Genomic DNA, 14,416 nt, shown 5'->3' with positions numbered 1-14,416 from the left:
GCCTGCCGGGGTCCCCTGGGAGGGGTCCGGGCGCTGCCCCGCTGAGGCCGCCTCCTCCCCTGTGCCCGCAGCCGCAGCAGCGCCGCCGCGACAGCGCCCGGAGCAGCCTGAGTCCGAGCCGCGCCCGCGCAGCCATGGCCGCCACGGGCCCCGCCGCCAAGCGCGAAGGGCCGCCCTTCATCAGCGAGGCCGCCGTGCGCGGCAACGCCGCAGTGCTGGACTACTGCCGCACGTCCGTGTCGGCGCTGTCCGGGGCCACGGCCGGCATCCTGGGCCTGACCGGCCTCTGCGGCTTCGTCTTCTACTTCCTGGCGTCCACGCTGCTGTCCGTGCTGCTGGCGCTCAAGGCCGGCCGGCGCTGGGACAAGTACTTCAAGTCTCGGCGGCCGCTGCTGACCGGGGGCCTGGTGGGGGGGCTCTTCACCTACGTTCTCTTCTGGACCTTTCTCTACGGCATGGTGCACGTCTACTGAGGCCCGGGGGGCGCGGAGCCGAGCCCTGCCCGTGTTCTGTGTGTCCTGCTTAGCTAGGGCCCCGTGCACGCTGGGATGGAGGGCCCACGGAGATCCTGGCACAGCCCGCCGGGGGGGCGCGGGGAGGGGCCGCCGATTAAAGCCGAGCCGAGCCCCTGCCCGTGTTCTGTGTGTCCTGCTTAGCTAGGGCCCCGTGCACGCTGGGATGGAGGGCCCACGGGGGACCTGGCACAGCCCGCCGGGGGGGGTGGGGGGAGGGGGGGGGGCAGGCCAGCAGCTGGACCAGAGGAGTCCCCCAAAGAAAGCAGGGCCCAGCGCAGCCTCCCCCAACCCCCACTTGTGGGGAGGGGGCACAGACCCTATTCTGGGAAGGAACCCCAGAGCTGGGGGTAGACACCTCACGGGCACCCTCCAGTGGTCTGCTGCTCGGTGGGTCCTTTGTCTGAGGCTGGGGGGAGAAGGAGTTTCTGGAACCTTGGCTTGTGACCCAGCCTGGTGACAAAGGACACACTGAAAGGGGGTAGGGAATACCTTCAGGGGAGCCCTGAATGTGTCATGAGGCAGAGGGTGGGCTGAGGGTCACATGAGACCTGAGGGTGGCTGACCTTGCAGTCACCTTGTCCTTTCTGGAGGCCCAAAGAGGCTCCAGTGACTCCACCTACTTTGGAAAGGAGACCAAGCGCCTGTTTTTGTTCCTTTGGGTAAAAGCCAGTTTCTTGGGGTTCCTAGACATTTTATTAAGCAGCGATTGTGCAGAAGTTAGCCTTGCCATTGACAGTGGGCACGTGACCCCCCAAAGGTCAGCAGTGAGGCTGTGTCTGTTCGGCAAGCTCCAGAGACGTTCCTCCAAGGTGGCTTACAGCAGACACATGCCATTCAGAAATGCTTTGCCCTCACACCTGGCACCTCCAAGGGGTGATGAAAGAGTGGGGCCCGAGCCTACATAGCCTGGTGCTGCTTGGGCCTTGCCCCAGAGGCCTGGTGGAGGACATGAGTTTCAGCCACTGGCCCCAGAAGCCTGGGTAATGTGTGCAGAGCACTTAACTTGATCCTCACTCCACACCTGAACTGAATCCAAGTTTCTGGTTCAGGGGATGACAAAAGAGAAGGTTCTAACTTGCAGAAGTTGCCTCTGTCCTGCAGACTACCTAAAGCCCCCCAAACAGCCAGGCAGAAGGGTGGCCTCTCCTGGTTGTGACACAGGGGCTCCCATGCATCTGCAAGACACATCCGTCCCCAGGGCTGGCACTGCCCCAGCTAAGCACCCCCACATCTTCTGACTCTTTTCCTTCTTCAGAGTGGGCAGGGGAGTCACAGAGGGTGCTCCTGCAGCCTCCAGGGGTCCAGGCACTGCTCCTAGTATGCCATGGTGTGCTGGCCACAAGCCAGTCCCTGGGGGTGGACCCCTTGATGAGCTTGCCTCTTCCCCACCTTCACTGATTTCCAAAATGTCCATTGTCCAGGTGGCTCATCCCTCAGAAAGTCGTGACCGTCAAATATGCAGGAAGGGTCTGGAGAGGGGCAGCAGCCCCCCTCCACGTGGGCCTCATACTGGCTGAGGCCAGCTACCTTCCCGTGTTGCTTTGTGGCAGGGGCACTGCCCAAGCACCTCAGGAGGGAGGATCCAGCTACGTTTCCACCGTCTGGACTTTCCCTAGTGGCCCCTGTCCAGCTGGGAGGCCCGAGTCCTGCTTTCCATTTACCAGCTGACTGGACAGGAATTTTCGTGAGGTTAGCCTGTAGGGAAAAGTGAGGGAAAGGGGCTGTCACCATGGGACCCTCGGCCAGGGGTGTCTCCCTGAAATGGAGCCCAGGGAAGCCACAGAGGGCCACAGGCCTCTCAGCCCCAGCCTCCACCTTTGCAGACAGTCCATGGCATTGACTTCAGGGTAGCAGAGAGCACAGGGGACAGGCAGGGGGCTCACCTCACTTCCTCATATTTCTTATCTCGGTAGAAGTGGCTTTTTTTGATCAGGTAGATGAGGATTAAGTCACAGAAGAAAGCCGCCTGAAAAAGAGCTGGTGATGTTGGCATGGGGCCTCCCCAGGGCTGCCCAAAGGCCTGCCGGCTGCCAGCTTCCTACAGGCCAGGCTGCACTAGACTCAGAGATCTCTCCCCTCTCTTGATGGAAATGGAGAAAGGGCCTTGGCAACCCCGATCTCACAGAAATTCCAGCCTGGGCCCAGCAGCAAGAGCCGAGCACCCAGAGCTGCCTCTGGGCTCCATGGTCTGGCTACTCCCTTGGGGTGGGGGGAGGGGGTCAGATAAGTGGGCAAGAGGGAGAGGAAGAGGCTAGGCTACTTACAGCACCCATGAGAGCCATGCCCGTGCCCACATTGATGATCATGGGGATGATGTTGAACTTCCCAGCCTGAAAGAAAAGGTCCAGAGGAGTGGGGGCTGGGGGGGGGTGCTCAGAGGGCACATGGTGAGGGTACACAGACACACACCTTGCCATTCACCAGCACATCGAAGCGGATCCCGTAGACCTTCATCAGAGTGCGGAACTCCTCCCCATCAGCATCTCGGTAATACTTAGCGAACCTGGTCAAAACAGGAGGCACTGATTGATGCCAGGTTCTGGCTGCCAGCCCAACTCCTTCCTAAAAGCTAAGCAAGGCTGCTGACTCATGGCTCTCTCAGCACCATCATTCCAAGAAGAAAATCACTGGTCCTGACTGGGTGACGGCCAGGGAGGCTCTGCGTGATGGACCCTACCCAGACTTTAGCTGGGGGCGGGGTGAGCTTGCTCATAGCTCCCAACTCTGCTGCAGAGCTCCCCAGAAAGGGTCACTGCACCCCCTTCCTGTTTCCAAGAAAGGGTATCTGAGCCCTGCCTTGCACCCATCAGGGGGCCACCCACCTTCCCCGTGCAGTCCCATTTACCTGAAGTTGTATCCAGAGGAAATAGACCTCTCTGCAAACCTATTGTCCAGGCGGCTGAAGGAGTACTGAGGATTGCAGGCCGAGGCATCTCTGTCCAGATCACAGTCCCATTGGATCTCAATCCCTATCACACCCCCCTGGAGAGAGAAAGATTGAGAGGCAGGCACAGCTTGGGGACACAAGACATAGCCAGGCCTGGGGGGTGGGGGGAAGAGGAAAGCACGCATGCCATCCTGGGCTGTCCCATCCCTCAACAAAGAGATGTGCCCAAGGGTCAACGTGTGGTCAGATGTGTACACAAGCATGTCAGCGATCCAGGTGTCCAAGCGGGCATGGAACATCTCCTTAGGCCATATGGTACATAGCACAGAAGGAGGGACAGGCCGGGTGTACAGGTGTATGTGGCCCAGGATGGCCTGGCCCAAGGGAAGCTTGGGTTAAGGCTCAGATGCTTCCCCAGGCACCTGCCTCTGGGAGCTCGGCCAGCTCCTGCAACAGCAGGACCCCAAAAACTGGAGCCAACCAAAGCTCTGGGAAGGCCCGGCTGTTTAAGGGGTCTTACCTCCAAGGCCATTTCCTGGAAGTCATTCCCAGTATAGCTGACCAGCGTGCCCAGCTGGAAGATAGGGCAGTAGTGGTTCTCTGGGCCAAAGCGGCATGATTTCAGGAAACTTCTGTCATCGGTGTGGAGCACATTGGACCTGTGGAGAGAAGGCCACGAGCTCTGTTCCTGACCACAGATACTCAGCAGCGGCTGGCCCCAGGGAACAGATGAGCACACTAGGAGGGATGGCTGCTACCGTGCCCCCCAAGGAGACCTCAGAAGGTCGGCACAAGATGAGTGGGGACAAGACTCCCAGGGGCAAAAGGGATGTGAGAGGTCCACCCTCAGCTGCAGGGTTCCTTCTCTGCGCCCCAGGGGCCATCCCAGAGGTGCCTCTGCCTGAAGACCAAGAGGGAAGAGAGCTCACTGGGAATGGAATGGGCATGTTGTGGGGGACAGGGGACGACACTGCAAGTCGGCTCTCTGTTGGCAGCGCCTGGAGCTCCTGTGCGTGTCTGTTCTGGGCATTCTCTCGGGCCATCCCCTCTCCTCCAGGAAGCCTCCTCTCCGTCCATCCTCCCCCGTTAGCCTGCATGCAGCTCGTTGGGGCACGTCTATCTATGGTCTGGCTCCCCCTTAAGCTTCTCCAGGGCAGGAACTGCCTTTTGCCTTTTTTTGCATGCCCAGCACTTAGGACAGTGCCTGGCACACAGTAGGTGTTTAATAGACGCTGGTTGATTGATTCATCCTAAGTTACTTTAAGGAAGGAAGTGACCAGGACTATAGCCCTCCTCTGGCATGGTGTGCTTGATTTGGGGCAAGAGAACAGAAGACTTTGGCGGCAGGAGGGGTGAGATGGGAGGCTGAAAAGGAAGGAGGTGTCTGTGTGCTGAAGGGCTCTGAAAGCCAGAGTAATTTACAAGGCACTGAGAAGGGAGGTGATGTGCTCAGACCCCTCTTACAGAAGCTCCCTTTGACTGCTGAGGGCCTGCTCCAGGGGCGGCAGCCTCAGCGGAGAGAAGGGGGCATATTTGGGAGATGTTTCAAAGGCAGAAACAAGACGTGACTTGGATGTTGGTGGTGATGGCACTGTGTTATAAGCCTGAGGGACTGGATGAGCTGCCCTCTATAGTCACAGAGAAGGCAGGGACGGGGGAGGGCTTGGGGAAAAGGGAGAAGTGCTACCCAGGACACCTTGTGTTGGAGATGTCCATAGGCATGTTTGGAAGCCAGCAGAGAGGTAGGGGCAGGGCAGGGCAGGGAGATAGGAGAAATGTCAGCATCAGGGAGATGCCTGCGCTATATGGGATGGAGAGAGCTTTGAGGGCACACAAGGTCAGTGGGCATGGTCTGGATAGGGATTCAGCCAAGGAGACTGGGAAAGCCCCCAGGCTGGCCTGGGCCTGGCTTAGGGTGCCCTCTCAATACATCCCAATGACTGCTCCTGTTACCTCTAGGAGCAAACATAAAGCCCCCGGTTTAGAGCTCGTCCCGACCTGGCCTCAGTCTGCCTTTCCATTCCCTCTCCTCTCGGGGTGCCGTTGGAGCCACTCAGGATGCCCCCTTCCCCCCCCCCCCCCCCGAACTGGCAGGTCCCTGCCTCCTTCAAGGCTCAGCTCAGATGCCATCTTGTCCCAGACGTGTGTGGGGCCTCACCCTAAGTCAGTCAGTGGCTGTGGGTCAGTGACACACTGACACGTCTAACCCTCTGGGAAGGGAAGCTCGGGCTCTTTCACGTGCATGCTTAGCCCAGAGCCGGTCACACGGTAGGTGCCTGATAGATGCCATTGACTGCTGGACTCTGGACATCAGAACCAATGTGTGGGATGCTCAACCTGATCCCTCAGCCCCGGGCTAGTCCTGCCACCTACCGGAAGCTCCTCCCTCAGGGAGATTAGAACAGGCAACTAGCTGCAAGAGGTCACCCTGCTGACGCAGCGCAGCCCGGGGTGGCCAGGCTCCCCACAGTGCCTCATGCTTTCCACACAGTCCACATGACTCCTCTCATCTGTGTTTCCCCTCTGAAAGGGGCATCCTGGGCTAGGGAGAAAGTGACCCTGTGCCCCCCAGGGCAGCTCTCTCTTCCCCTAGTCCCACCTCTGCACAGGGCAGACCTGCATGGCCACAGTGGCACCCTCTCCCCTTTCCAAGCCCCGTCTCAATCCCTCATCTGCCAGATGGAGGAAGGGCACTGGCAGACCTCTGAGGCCCTTTGAGTCCCAGTGTTCCATGGCCCTGTGATCTGTGATGCCTCCAAGGCAGCAGCCAAGCTGCACCACCGTGCTGGGTCATGGCAGTTATTCAGACAAAAGAACTTGTCACCTCCACTAACATTGCAAGCATGCATGAGTGTGCATGCCCCCACACAGTGCACTCTGCACACTGATGCCATGCTCTCAGGGCACCCTGGCACACTTGCTAATGCCATGTTCCCTGGGCACCCTGGAACACTGATGCCGCACTCATTGGGCACCCTGGCACTCTCGCTAATGCCATGTTCCCTGGGCACCCTGGCACACTCACTGATGCCACACTCACTGGGCACCCTGGCACTCTCACTAATGCCATGTTCCCTGGGCACCCTGGCACTCTCTATGTCATTCACACACATGGATAGGCATCCCTGCTCTTATTTCTGTCAGCTCTTCACAACACATCCCTATGAGGAGGGCAGAGGGGAGCCTCCCATCCCCAGGCACACACACCCTTAATTTGTGAATACAGCCACCCACCTACTTACTTGGAAAAGTTGAATTTGGGGAAGCAGATGGTATTCTTTATGTAGACGGTGAAGTCTTCAGCCTTCTCCAAAAGTGGCTTCCTGAAAGTCCCAGCAAGTCAGGTTAGCCCAGGCAGCCCTTCGGTAATCCAATAATCCCCAGTCTGAGCTGAGCTCCTCAGGCGCTGCCCTGAGTCAGTGGCCAGAAAGTGTGAGGAGACCCCAGCAGCTAGTGTGTGTGTATGGGACTGCAGGGTGCTCGAGGCCCTGCACCCAGGTCCAGCTTGGCCAGTTGGGGTCTCACTCTGCTCCTCTCCCCTTGCCTCCTAGTCCTACTCCAGCCTGTGCCCCCTGCCTGGATGAAGGCACAGACTCCAGGCAGAATGTTCTGTGAGGATGAGACGCCTGGGAGGCGATGACCCTGGGCCAAGGCTTTCCTATAAGGTGGGTGAGCTTCTGCCATGTGCCTCTCCCTAATCCCCTCTCCTCAGGTCAGAGACACTTACTCCGACTTGGATGTGTTCTCCACCGGGCACCAGGCAAAGACCTCACATGTACCACTGCTATTGCTGCCCCCCATCAGACAGGTGCCAGTCCTCACTCCTGGGCAGGGAGGGAACAATGGATCATGTGGGGGAGGGGCTGGTGCCCCACCCCACCCCGTCCCTGGCTGTGACCTGCTCCACTCCCCAGCACTACTCACCATTCCCAGAAATGACAGCTTCTCCTTTGGGGCAGTCACTGTCTTGGAAGCAGGCAGCATCAGGGATTCTGGAGCTCTGCTGGGCAGAGGAGACCAGAGATAGCAAAGTGCTGCACTCAAAGCTGGGCAGACCCTGGACAGGTCATTTCTCTTCTGTCTGCCCCTGTCTCCTCATCTCCCAGATTCCAGCGTGTGGCAGGCACTCCACAAATGCTTAGTGCCCCCTCCAAACTGCTTTAGGGTGCACTAAGCGCCTTGGTTTTATTTCCACATTACCATCGGGGCAGCATTGTGGTGCCCAGCACTGTCCAGCAGGGGGCAGCCGCAGCCCAGGAACTGGCCCACCTTGACCACCAAGTTGGTCCTGGAATCAAGACTCAAGTTCAAATTCGACCTCAAACACTTACAGCTGTGTAACCTCAGAAAGGCACTTAACCTCTGTCTGACTCAGTTTCCTCAACTGTAAAGCGGGGATAATAACAGCGCCGCCCTGCCAGGGTTATTACAGCTGATCAAATGGGCTGACCATTTGGCCCTGTGCTTGGCCACCAGGGGGCGCCACAGGGCACAGAGAGGCAGGCCTGGAATCTGTCCTGAGGCACTTCCTAGCTGTGTGACCCTGGGCAAGTCACTTAGCCTGCTTGCCTCAGTTTCCTCACGACTCCAGCATCTCTGCCAAGAAAACCCAATGGGGCCACGGAGAGTCCAGCCTGGCCTGGTGCCTGAGAAGGCATTACAGAGACCCTCACTCCCTTTTCCTTCCTCACACAAGGAAGGCCCTGGAGACCTGGCCCCCTCCCTTCCCATCTCCCATCTGTGCCCTTGCACCCTACTCAGCCTCCTGACGTTGGGCATCCATCTGTTCATCCAGCCCAGAAGTCCTCAATGGCCCCCACTGCCCAAAAGCAGACTCCAAACTCCTGAGTGTGGCATTCAAGGACTTTTGCAAACTGCCTTCAATCCATCCCTCCCATCACTCTCCTCCAGACCAGCTGGGCCTTCAGCTATTCCTCAACATAGCTTGCACTTTCCTGCCTCCAGACCCCTTTCTGCCACCCTCTCCCATGCCAGCTTCCCGTCTGAGTCCTTCAGAGCCCATCTCATGTCCTGCTGGCTTCAGTGCTGACAAGGTCCTGAGTCTGGGGCCGGCCCTTGGCACCCTTCTCCCCTCCCTTCCTCCTCTCCTCTGTCTAGCCACAGCTGGCATCTGGGCCCAGCCCCTCAGGCACCAACCCTGTCTATTCCTTCCTCTAGGCTCTGCCCCACCAAGGCCCACAGCACTCTCTCCAGTTCCTGTTCCATCCTCAACCATGGACCTCTTCCTCTTTCCCTCCTCCCTTGTTGCATAAACCTCTGAGAACTCAGTGCCCACAGTAAAAGCCCACGCTGCCAGAGCCTCCATCTCAGCCTGCCAGAGAAAGGCCAGGCAAACCAGGAGGTGGTAGGTCTAGAAGCAGCAGCAGTAGGGATGGGGGGACCGGTGCCTAGCAGAGGGGACTGTGTCTCGTCCTGCCTGGGGCGCTGAGCAGAGCAGCCAGTGCATGATAGGGGGTGGGCAGAGACTGGAGGAATCCCATTTATTCTGCTGTCTCCCCAGCACCAAGAGGCAGTGTCCTGCCCAGAGCAGGCGTTCAGGAAGTATGGGATCAATTCAATTAGTGGAGCAGAATAAGGACTAGTTTACAAAGAAAAATTCTGCTCCCTGTCCAGAACCTGACCCCTAACTCTTACCCCCACCCCCACTTTTGTTCTCTCTCTAGGAGTCCTGCTCGTTATAAAAGGGACTAGGTGAGAAGGGGTGGGCATGAGGCATGGCATAGGGAAGGTGCTTTGGCTTGGCTCAGTGTTGGAGACAGCTCTGGGGCCAGATGGGGATGATGGGAGGGGCGATGGGAAGGGAGGAGGGAGGGTGATGGGAGGGGAGGAGGGAGGGTGCTGGGAGGGGTGATGGGAAGGGAGGATTGAGGGGTGATGATGGGAAGGGAGATGGGAGGGGCAATGGGAAGAGAAGATGGGAAGGGATGCCCACTGGGGCTTACAGCTGAGTAGGTTCCCCTGGAGAAGGGTGACATTTCACTGTACCCCCCTTCTTCCACCAGCTCCCAGCCAGTCCCTTCTGTGCCCCATGGCCACTTACCTCAGCACAGTGGGACTGCCGCTGGTTTGGGGTCACAATCAGGTTGGTGACAACAAAGAAAACATTTTCTCCCTGAAAAGTCAAGGACAGGACAGCATGAGTCGTCAACCAGGCCAGGCCCACACAGATCCCCCAGTCATGGAGGCCCTGTTTCCTCTCTGTCTGCCTCCTGTCTGAGTCCAGGACTGGTCCCAGACCTGTGGACAGAGAAGGTAAAGAAACCTTTTTTTTACCCACAGTTTCTATGCCTTTAATCTCAGGTCCTTCTACCTCTGAGCTTTACCTCAACCCCAAGTTTCTTCTGTCCCCATGTTCCTGGCCTAGCACTCCCTGCCCTTACATTTTTTTTTTAAAGCAATTGAGGTTAAGTAACTTGCTCAAGGTTACACAGCCAGTTATTTCTGGGTGTGGTGCTAAGTATCTGAGCCTGGATTTGAACCCCAGGTCATCCCGACACTGGAGCTGGTGCTCTTACTCGCTGAGCCACCTGGCCGCCCCTAAGCAATTGGGGTTAACTTGCTCAAGGTTACACGGCCAGGTGTTTCTGGGTGGGTGCTAAGTGTCTGAACCCGGATTCGATCCACAAGTCATCCTGACAGTGGAGCTGGTGCTCTTACTCGCTGTGCTACCTGGCCGCCCCTCTGCCCTTACATTTGTAGGTGGATCCCCCTCATAGGAACTACCCCCCCCCCCCAGCACAGTTAATACTGCCTGAATCTAGTCAGGGAAAGAGGAGTGGGGGAGGAGAGGGGTGAGGAAAGCAGGGAGGAGGGGGGGAAAGAGGAGAGGAGAGAGAAGGGAGGGGAGGATTTGCTGCTTCCCCTCCCCAGCCCAGAGCCTTAGCACTTGCTAAGGACTCAGGACTCCTCAGGCTCCAGGCTGTTGCTACTGAGACAGACCAAGGGGGTAGCATTTGCAGCAGACAGCTCGATGAAGCCAGGCCCAGCAGCTAAGGACTAGGATCCCTTGGGAATTGGAAGGTCAGAAGCCCAGAGTCAGCAGGCACCTGAAGTCAAAGTGTCATCCAGACCTGAATAAAAGCCCAATTTCAAATGTCCTTGATAATTGGGGGATTGTTCAGGCTCTGACGGAAGTGGGAGAGTGCCTCTCCTGGCAGCCCCCGCCTTTGGGGCTAGCTCTAAATGTTAGGAAATGTTTAGCTGAGGCAAAAACTTCCTTGGTAACTTCCCACCCCAACTTTCCCTAGTCCTGTCTTTTGGGACCAAGCAGAACAGATCAGTCATTTTTCCGTCGGACGGCCCCCTCTGTCCCCTCTGAGTCCCAGAGTCCTGGAAGGACCCCTAGAGGGCAGCTCCCTCCCTAGACCGATGGACAGCCTGAAGCTACTAGGGCCTCAGTGATCTGCCCAAGGGCACAAAGGAAGCAGAGCCAGCATTTGAACCAGAGTCCTCTGGCTCCATTCATGCGTGCCCCCTTCTCCAATTTCTTGAGCTGCCTGGTGCACCAGTTAGGAGGCGGGAGGTCACATTGGCTCAGACCTGGGAGGGGATGACGTAGTCAGCCACATCCCAGAGCCGCTCCTTCAGCTCCGAAGTGTTCGTGAAGGCCACGCCTTTGACCTTGGTGATGACGGAGCTCTGGATGGCTGTGTCCACTTCCTGGTAGCCTTTCTTCACCAGGAACACCCACCTGCAGCGGGCAGAGGAAAAGGGCCTCAGGGCCAGGGCCAGGTGCTCAGCTGGCCCCCTGGGCAACATTGTAGCAACAAACACAGCAATGAGTAACTGACTAGTCTTGGTCGCCAAAGCCCAGGAGATACAACGTCTCATTTGAAGTTCAAAGGATCTGCAAGGCCAGCCTGACCCAGCTGGGCCGAGGTGGATGAATTAGGCAATTGATCCCAGGCCTGGTGGAGAACTTCTCCTGGAGCCCAGCAGCCTGCCACCCTTGGCCTCTGCAGGAAGACAGGAAGGATGTCGAGGCTGACCCACGGACAGGCACCCTGCTACCCAGAGTCTGTCTTCTGACTAAAGAACCCAGAGAAGGGCCAAGCCCCAGCGCCCTGGGAATCGCTGAGAGCTGCACCCCAAGAGCACATCCGACAGCATTTCCCTTCTACTCCCCTTACTGGAGGGGATGATGCTGGAGCTCTGCCCTGAAAGGCCGGAGGAGGGAAACATTGGCCTATACAAAGGACTTCCTGCCACTCTGGTGGACAAGGCTGGCCAATTCTCAAAAGACCCTGACCTGGCCTCATGTCCAGACTTCCAGGATCCCGGCGGGCTGGGCTGGGTACGAGGGGCTACCTCATCCAAAAACACCACCCAGCCAGGTGTGATGGAGTCCCTGCTCAAGGACCCTCAAAGCAGGGGAAACCTCAGCCTTTCCAATCCTCTGTCTTCCAGCGGCCTCTACGCAGCGGGGCCAAACAAAACTTGGCTCGTCCCTTTTCCATCTGGCGGCCCTTCACGGGCTTGAAAGACAGCTATACTATCAGCCTGCCCCTTCCAGGCTTATCTTCTGCACACCAAATATCCCCAAAGATGCTCAGGCTTCACCTTCTGACTGCCCCTCATGTCCCCTCTGCACTCACCCAGGGCCTTCTGGAGAGGTACTGGCCAAGCTGAGCCCATAGCAGAGGGCAGAGGGAGAAAGGAGCTCCCTTCATGCCCTGGGCCTGCACCCTGGGCCTCCCTCAAGGGTGCCTGAGTAGAATCTTAATGTACTGCACCTTCATTATTCTGTCACATTGTGGCGTCCCACTGGGCTAGGAGTCAGGAAGACCTAAGTTCAGATCTTGCCTCAGACCCTGGGCAAGTCACTTCACCTGTCTGCCTCAGCTCTCATCTGTAAAATGGGGACATTAATAGCACCGCTATTGAGGACTAAATGCCATCATATTTGTAAAGTGCTCTGGAGCTAACCCTCCCCCTCCTCAGATCTTGTTCAGCCTCATCGACCAGTGGGGGGGTAGGTAAAGAGCTAGGGTGAGGCATGACTTGGGGAGCGCTTTTCTGTTGGGCTCTCTATGGAGACTTGGGTTTACTCAATGAGGAGGTTGGGAGACTGAAACCGAAAGGCTTCTTCTCTCACTGGGAACACTCCTCTCCTCCCCTCTCCCTCCCCCTTCCTTCTTCTTCTTCTTCTTCTTCTTCTTCTTCTTCTTCTTCTTCTTCTTCTTCTTCTTCTTCTTCTTCTTCTTCTTCTTCTTCTTCTTCTTCCTCTTCCTCTTCCTCTTCCTCCTCCTCCTCTTCCTCCTCCTTCTCCTCCTCCTCCCTTCTTTTCCTCTTCCCTCCTCCCCTCCCCTCTCCTCTCCTCTCTTCTTCTTCCCTCTCCTCTCCTCTCCTCTTCTATTTCTCCCCAGAGGCTCAATGGGAGCACTTCCTCCTGTCCAGTTTTACACTGTTGACTCTCCTTAGCTGATATGACCACACATATGCAAGGTCACTCCTGGTTTGTTTGTTTGTTTTGGAGGGGGGAAGGTTGGGGTTAAGTGATTGCCCAAGGTCACATGGCTAGTTTTGTGTTAAGTGTCTGAGGCCGGATTTGAACTCATGTCCTCTTGACTCCAGGGCCCATTCACTTCTCTACCTAGCCACCTCCAAGGTCACTTCTGTTGATGAAGGATGTTTTCTGCTCTTAGCACAGCTCCTGGCACACAGTAGGTGCTTAATAAATGGTTATTGACCTAAGGCCTATGACTGATTGATCAGTACCTGTTCTAACCTGACTGAGGAATCAAAGCAGAGTATTTAATCACTTGGTTGATTCACTCCATGAGGCCTGCCCATCACACTCCTTTCTCCCAAGACACTTTGCAGGACCCCTCACCTCCACCCTTCTTCCTAGGAAAGAACCAATGCCAACCTTCTACCCCAAATGGGCAAGTTGTCACCATTGTCTTGGAGGTAATGAGTTCCCCACCTCTGAAAGCTGTGAGCTAGAAAGGGAATTCCTACTTTGGACAGAGTCTGGAGTCCAAGAGCATCCTGATTTTAGGGTGGGCGCAAGCTTCTGATGAGAAGCATGAAGGGGGATCTGAAGCCAGGCTGGACGAGCCAGAGGGAGGAGGGGGGCATGCCAGCCGCCCCCACGGCCCCCAGGATGGAGGTGCTGGCTGTTCTGCTCTGCCCCTGCTGCCGGAAGTCTGTCAACACTACAGAGGGACACATGGGGCTGAGAATCTGCAGAGGGCACGGCAGCCCGTTTGGGGCAGCAGCCTGTCGGGCAGGCTGCCCATTTATAGTGTCAGGAGAGCTCGACTGCATTTGATCTTCATTACCCTGCAAAGGGAGGGGCTATTAATGTCTCCATTTTACAGATAAGGAAACTGAGGCAGACAGAGGTGAAGTGCCATTCCCGGGATCACCCAGCTAGTGTCCGGGGCAGGATTCGAACTCTGCTCTTCCTATTCCCAGGTTCAGCTTTCTTCATACTGTACTGCCAACTGCCACCTCCCTGTGGTGGGTGAGCCCCTCCTCACTAAACCTTCAGGCAGACAGACTGATCCAGTTCAAGAGCATGCCAGAGACATGATTCCTACTCCAGTAAGAACAAGGCCACTTCCAGACCCGGGACACAGGCCGAGGACAGCCACTGGGCCCAGCAGGCTTAGCGTCCCCCAGAGGCCCTCCCCAGGAAAGTAGGGCTGTTCAGTGAGCAGTGAGTGCCCTGGCTCTGGCGCCCAAGGAGGGGCTCTGTCCCTAGAAGCCTCTGTAAGTGTGTGCCAAAATGGCCAGCAGCACCTGCCCCTAGTGTCTGTGCCACCGCTGACACCCTCCCCAATCACCCCAGCCATCCAGCATTCTCTAAACCTGCCCCCTCCACCCTGACTTAATGAGAAAGGCATGTTTAGCATTTCTGACAGTCTGCAGTTAAACTGCCAGGAATGGCCTGGGTCCTGGAAGTAATAAGTGAATGTTAACTAAGTAGGTGCAGAATCCATGGAGGAAGGAAGGAAGGAAGGAAGGAAGGAAGGAAGGAAGGAAGGAA

At 57.0% G+C, this 14,416-nt stretch overlaps 3 protein-coding genes across 8 annotated transcripts in view; 1 reads left to right on the top strand and 2 right to left on the bottom strand.

Moving 5' to 3' along the window:
* The window catches only part of EMC6 (ER membrane protein complex subunit 6), a 1,301-nt gene extending 671 nt beyond the window's left edge, over positions 1 to 630 (top strand). The window contains exon 2 of the mRNA XM_069083244.1: positions 72 to 630. Within this exon, the coding sequence (XP_068939345.1) occupies positions 72 to 473 (402 nt within the window). The 3' untranslated portion in view covers positions 474 to 630. The remainder of the gene's footprint in view (positions 1 to 71) is intronic.
* TAX1BP3 (Tax1 binding protein 3) overlaps positions 1 to 14,416 on the bottom strand; it is a 165,234-nt gene that overhangs the window by 3,672 nt on the left and 147,146 nt on the right. The gene's annotated exons all lie outside the window — the stretch shown is intronic.
* P2RX5 (purinergic receptor P2X 5) overlaps positions 1,186 to 14,416 on the bottom strand; it is a 14,730-nt gene continuing 1,499 nt past the window's right edge. For 2 of the 6 annotated variants that reach the window (XM_069083237.1, XM_069083239.1), the window contains exons 2-11: positions 10,963 to 11,113; positions 9,464 to 9,535; positions 7,327 to 7,405; positions 7,130 to 7,226; positions 6,645 to 6,725; positions 3,923 to 4,061; positions 3,361 to 3,497; positions 2,925 to 3,018; positions 2,780 to 2,845; positions 1,186 to 2,210 (exon numbers count right to left, since the gene is read on the bottom strand). In XM_069083237.1, the coding sequence (XP_068939338.1) occupies positions 1,830 to 2,210; positions 2,780 to 2,845; positions 2,925 to 3,018; positions 3,361 to 3,497; positions 3,923 to 4,061; positions 6,645 to 6,725; positions 7,130 to 7,226; positions 7,327 to 7,405; positions 9,464 to 9,535; positions 10,963 to 11,113 (1,297 nt within the window). In that variant the 3' untranslated portion in view covers positions 1,186 to 1,829. Of the gene's footprint in view, positions 2,211 to 2,398; positions 2,482 to 2,779; positions 2,846 to 2,924; positions 3,019 to 3,360; positions 3,498 to 3,922; positions 4,062 to 6,644; positions 6,726 to 7,129; positions 7,227 to 7,326; positions 7,406 to 9,463; positions 9,536 to 10,962; positions 11,114 to 14,416 lie in introns of all 6 variants that reach the window. The other 4 variants (XM_069083240.1, XM_069083241.1, XM_069083238.1 and 1 more) reach the window with 4 other exon arrangements.

This window comes from Petaurus breviceps, unplaced genomic scaffold, assembly GCF_028583685.1.
Source record: "Petaurus breviceps papuanus isolate PSGF00001 unplaced genomic scaffold, PetGlider_PUasm1.0 173, whole genome shotgun sequence".
Taxonomy (NCBI): Eukaryota; Metazoa; Chordata; class Mammalia; order Diprotodontia; family Petauridae; genus Petaurus; species Petaurus breviceps.
This window is presented reverse-complemented; position numbering and strand designations above follow the sequence as displayed.